This window comes from Nyctibius grandis, chromosome 9, assembly GCF_013368605.1.
Source record: "Nyctibius grandis isolate bNycGra1 chromosome 9, bNycGra1.pri, whole genome shotgun sequence".
Classification (NCBI taxonomy): Eukaryota; Metazoa; Chordata; class Aves; order Nyctibiiformes; family Nyctibiidae; genus Nyctibius; species Nyctibius grandis.
Genome location: NC_090666.1, coordinates 11,409,294 through 11,415,293, shown reverse-complemented (window position 1 = coordinate 11,415,293; position 6,000 = coordinate 11,409,294). Strand labels below are relative to the sequence as shown.

The following is a 6,000-nucleotide window of genomic DNA, read 5'->3' as shown; positions in this document are numbered from 1 at the left end:
AAAATCTAAACCTCCCCTAACACAACAGGAAAAATATCTCAAGCAGGAACTTTGTGTGAGTACTCTGATAGCTCGTCACTACAGTAGGAGATATTAAAAGGCAGTGCTTCATACCAGAACCTAGTGAATGACATAGGAAGGAAAGATCTTAGACAGTTATTATTATATTTTCTTCCATGATAGTTTTAGCTGAATCATGAAGGTATTTGAAACATTGTGGGGAGTGCACTAAAAACAGAAGATGAGCTAAAAGGATTTGGCAGTACTTAAATGCATTTCAGCTCTTCCCCAGACCATGATGCAGTCTATAGAAAATGCAAGCACACTTCACCCGGAGACATCTAGTGCTGCAAATTAGGTGTAAGAATGAGCTGATGTAGTAATCCTGAAATGCTATATCCAAGTGCACTCTGAAATGTACCTCTTATACTATTTTAAAAATACTTTTATTGTTATAGCGCATATGAAGATCTCTGGGCAGCCAGCTCCAAATAGGCACAGAGAAGAGAGATGCAGAGGCAAGTATCTCTGCATTGCATCGTTGGTGGGCCTCTCTCCGAGGCCTAGCAGCCCCATTTGTCCTTGTGTCTTGTCCTGTGCTGTTGTCTGGCTACCTTCTGAACCTGCCAAGAAGTGTTTTTTTCAGTTTATTTCTTCATATGATTGTTGAGCTTTTTTCTCAGGTACTATTGTGACCAATGACTTTGAGACATGAGTCCTTTAGACAGCAATGTCCAGCATTCTAGAGCTGAAACATACCTCTATAATCCTTTGAGCATTTTATGGTTTAATATTTTTTTCACTATCTGAATGTGTTTTTTCAACTGACTTTATCATTAACATAAGAAATTTTAAGCCTTTGTAATGAGAATTATAGCTCTTGTAATACAGTAACATACACTGTAATTGTAGCATAATTTAATACATGAAGTTTCATAGACAGCTAAAATAGGTATTTTATGGCAAACAGTTTTTCATAGAGAAGCCTGATATTTAAAATATACTATTTATTAATATATATAAAATAGCAAAGCAGATGGAAAATGTTTTTCTTATGTTTTCTGGGACTGAGAAAACAAAAGTTATTTTCTTTGGAGGATGAAAATTGATCAGAGAAAAGCTATAACTTCAGATCCCTGTGTATGTCCTCTCCTCAGGGGTCTCCCTGTGTATTTCTGCTATGTCTGAAGCTGTCACTGAAGTTAATGGCATGTTTGTTTGTCAGGGACTTATGAAACTGGATAATTAGACTGTCCTGAAAACAACTCTTTAATTGTCCTTAGTGAAAGCGGCCTGTGCCTCTCTTACTTCAGTGTCTTACACTCTTAGTTGTACCAGCAGAACTGCTGCGATTACACTCTGGCTCTAATTGTCTGTGGAAGTCTATAAAGCAAATTATGATTCATCTTTGTAGGAATAGTGAAGGCTTAAAAATGATCATATGAAACACTGAATGTCACTATTCTGTGTGTCTCTTTCATTTATTGTGGTAAATGAAACTGAGCACTTCACCTTAGCACTGAAAATATTCAGGACACGGCCTGAGAGGGCCCAGGATAACCTGATCTTGGGCCCTGCTTTGAGCAGCAGCTGGGCCCAGGCATCTCCAGAAGTCCCCTCCAAAAGGGACTCTTCTCTGGTTCTACAGTTCTGAGTTAATGCCACCTACACTATCACAATAAATCTAACAGAACATTGCCAGCTATGAGCCGTCAGCTGGAAACCGCTATGGTACACAGCAGTCTTGATTTGGATGAGGAGGGAAATTTCAGCCCTCACTGAGAGTTATTTTTGATCACGGAGTCACCTGGGTCTTTAACTTTCAGTGTATTGTCACCTCCTGAGCTTTATCGAGTTCTTCATAAACCAACTAGCTCGTGTGCTTGCCTCTGTTCAGAAATACCCTGGTATTCCAATAATGTGTTAACAGTTCTCATTTGTATAAATCAAAGCCAAACAAATATTCCATCCCTGACTCGCTGGTTTATTCTGCCATGTGCGGCCTGCGCATTGTTCTTAGCCACGATCCCTGCTCCTTCCCTGCCTCCTCCACAGGCACAGGGGGGAAAATACTCAGTGACTCTGAGTAAATCTGTGTTGAACTGTGGAAAACCTTAGTGCTTTCAGTGGCCTGAACAAGAACTGCATTTTCAAATTCCTCTGAGTTTTGGTGATATCCAGCCTCAGCTCTGAATCCAGCTGCTTCTCTGTTTCCTCACTGCGGTCTGTCAGAGGCAGACTCAAGTTGTTGCTCCTCTCCCTGAGTTTCGTCTGTTGCTCTTCGTTCTGGCTGGTTGTGTTTCCCTTCCCTGTGGAGAGAGTTCACAGCCCCTCCAAAAACCTGACCAAAATGCACTTTCTCTTTGCAGGGAGCCTCATCCCAGGGAAAGCTGATCCTGTGATGGGCTGGGCCAGTCTGTGTCTGCCTGCTGTACCTCATTTTCTCTTTCTTCCTCATGGGCATCAGTGTGTAACAGGAGATTGGCCCAACGTGCTTGGGCTTAGAGCTGAGCTTTCAGCATAGCCCTTTGACCTGGCTCTGGGACATTTTCTGTCCAGGGATCCAGTTTTGGCATCAAGCACCCCTTTGTCGCAGGAGTTCTGTGGGCTGCTTGGCAGTGGTCAGGTGCTCTGAGCAAAGGGAGGGTAAATCAGCGGTCGCTCTGTATCGTTTCATACACTTCTTTTGAATTAAAAAGAAATTGAATTCACAGAATCACAGAATCACAGAATGTTAGGGATTGGAAGGGACCTCGAAAGATCATCTAGTCCAATCCCCCTGCTGGAGCAGGATTACCTAGACCATATCACACAGGAACGTGTCCAGGCGGGTTTTGAATGTCTCCAGAGAAGGAGACTCCACAACCTCTCTGGGCAGCCTGTTCCAGTGTTCGGTCACCCTCACCGTAAAGAAGTTTTTCCTCATATTTATGCAAATTAATGTCTTAATTTTGAATTAAGAAAGGAAAAGTGAAAATCAATTATATTCACCAAAGGGTACTACTGGTATGATTGACCAAATTCTTTTCCTGGTCTTGGAAGAAGGCACAGATTTTGTACCCCAAAGTAGGATTTGGCCCTCTGAATTTTAGCCATCTAGAAGTGAGGTAACTAGTCTGAGTCATATTTACTTTTTCTAGGGTTAATGGAGATGACGTTTTCTCACACACCAGATAAGCTTCATGAAAGTGTAGGCATCTGTGTAGCATCACCATCAAAAATCTTCCTGGGAGAGTTTTAGAAAAGGATTTGAAAAAGCAAAGGCAATTGTTTAATACGTGAGAAGAGGAGAGCGGTTCTGGCACACTGTAACCGAGATGGAATTATTGCATCCACCCCTCCTGCTACCTCCACCCCCAAAATCTGAAAACTTCCTGATTTGTGTTCATCAATAATTAAAAGCCCATCAGCAATACTCAGAGGGAGCTTGCATTGCACTTCTGAGCAGCCAGTTAGTAATGTACGGTGGAGAGATCCTCTTTTTCAAATCCCAGGGCTCCAGGCCTTGCAGTGCTAGTATTGCATTTTCAATTAGCTTCTGAGTGAATGCTTGGCATATGTAGAAGTGAACTGTACACAATTAGCTTATTGTTCCTTTCAGCTTTGTGCTGAGAGGATCTGAAGGGCTGCAGAAGAGAGGGAAGAGGGAAAAAAAAAAAGAAAATAGCCAAGACAGCGGCATCTCCGTGGATGTGGAATAAGGGAGTTGCTCGGCTCGTGCAGATTCCCGTGCTAAGTTGGGAGTTACAGCTGTTCCCGAGGAGCGCTCAGCCTGGCTGCGGGAAGGGCGCCCGGGCAGAGGTGCAGACCGAGTTCCAAGCTCCAGGCTCTTCCCTCGTCTGACTCACCTCAGCATCACGATGGAGCCCAACAGCCCTAAAAAAATACAGTTTGCTGTGCCACTATTTCAGAGCCAAATAGATCCCGAGGCAGCTGAGCAGGTAAGGAGGGCAAGTTTCTTGTGGTGCTTTGAGGGAAAGGGGTAGGAATGGGGGCAAGATGTGGGGTGAGAACAGGTAATACTTGTGGCCTAAGTGCTTTTGTAACTTAGTGTAACTATAGTTTAAATGGTCTGGATGTTATAGCAATGTCTGGATACACCCAAAGAGAGAGGACGATATGTCCTCCAGCCAGAATAAGGCTTCTTTGCTTTGGGAAGTATATTTATTCAGTATATACTTGTTGTGCCTTTTCTGTAGCTGGACTTGGTCCCTAGTACCTACACTTCACATGAATACATAATCTAAACACAACTAAAGTATATTATTTGTACATAAAGCAAAACATGAAGCTGATAATAGGTACCTGATGGAAATATTGTGCAGAAGACAGCTTATTTGCCATTCATTTTAACATGAGAAAATGTGAGTTATGTTTTGCACAATAGTTATCACTTCAGTTACCTTCTGTATTTCTCATGGTTTTTATAGAGTCTTCTTTACGTCATTGTTACAGTGTTTTACATATTTGAAAAATATATATGTGTAGAAAAATGCCTGACTTATGTCCACATTGGAATTAATGTGTGTGCTATTTTAGGATTTGACTCACTCCCAAAACATACACATACGTATAATATATATAGCAATACAGCCGTCTAAGGAGGAAAAGATATCTATTATTGTGTGCAGATATGTGTAGATGCGCATAAAGAAGGACACAAGGAGTCTTATGAGAAAAGCTGGATAGATCGTAATTAGGTGACCCAGTGTATTTCTCTCAGTGCAAGTCCTTCTTGACATTTGCTTCTATTTTGGTAAGTCTAGTTTTAGATGATACCAGGGGAATATTATAACCTTGACAGTTCCATGCCATTATCTATGAAATTATTTGCACCTTTAGGACAGGTGTCTGGTTTCCTGAATATTCTGATATCGTGTCTCTTAAAAAGCAGCCGCCTTTGCCAGAAAATGTTGAGTTGTGAGTGACCACTGAACGAAGAAATACTAGAAGGGTGCAGGGGAGAATTGCTGCAGGTCTTCATTTTGTCCATAGATACTTGTGAGCTGCAAGATATCCATACCTTATGGAACAGTCCTGAAATGAATTCAAGCAGGATGTGTTTTGATAGTTTTCTGAAATCTGTGAGAACGATAGGATTAGGATTTTATGGAATTCCCATGGCTTTTGAAATGCTGTGGCCCAAATTCTGCCCAGTATTTATGGGCAATCCTTTTTTAATGTTGTGAGTTTAATTCCAAGTGCTATACAGTTTCACTGTGGGTGTGTGATGAAATTGAAGTAGTAAATTCTGCTGTCAGCTACAGTTACGCTATTTGGAATAAACCCATTAACCCTGATGATGTAATTTTCCATTTACACCTCTGAAAGCAAAATTTGAACCCAGCTAAATACAGATGTTGGCTCAGCAACTAAAAAAGAACAAACACACTGACATTGAGGTTTTGTGTCAGAATGGTTTCTAGCTTAAATACTCTTGGTCCCTCTCTTAAATTCAATAGAATATCAATAGCCTGAAGGCGTTACTGAAGCAACACAAAGCTTTCATTGCAAATACGTGCATTATGGGAGGATAGTCCAATGTCATGTAGTTCAACCAGTGTTAATGGAACAAAAGTACTTAACCAAATAAACTCTGAATAAGAAGAATTGCACACAATTCAGGATTTTATATGGATACATAAAGATCTGTTTTATAGTGCTCTTTGAAAATATTTTTTTGAAGGTCTTAAGTATTGTTTTTCTTTAGTTAAAGAACAGTAGTAACGCCTCTGGCCACAGTTTAGAAATATCATAAATTCATTGGAAGACATACATGCAATATCAATTCTCAAATGCACTTACAAAATATTAATGATTACTTGTGAGAGCTATGACAGTACTAGGTATTTGCACACATAAGCTCAGAAACTACCGCAATCATTTTCCTGAAGCAAAGCTAAATGTCAATATTTTAAGATGTGATGGATACATGTCGGCAATACGTGACCAAAAACTTATTCAAGATGACTGCAAGTCCTAAAGGTATTTTGGAAAGCT

General features: G+C 40.7%; 1 protein-coding gene across 1 annotated transcript in view; it reads left to right on the top strand.

Annotated features, from left to right (window-relative positions):
• Window positions 1-3,690: 3,690 nt before the first annotated feature.
• Window positions 3,691-6,000, top strand: part of PPP1R1C (protein phosphatase 1 regulatory inhibitor subunit 1C) — a 53,336-nt gene continuing 51,026 nt past the window's right edge. The window contains 2 exon segments of the mRNA XM_068408034.1: window positions 3,691-3,775; window positions 3,778-3,941. Of these exon segments, the coding sequence (XP_068264135.1) occupies window positions 3,691-3,775; window positions 3,778-3,941 (249 nt within the window).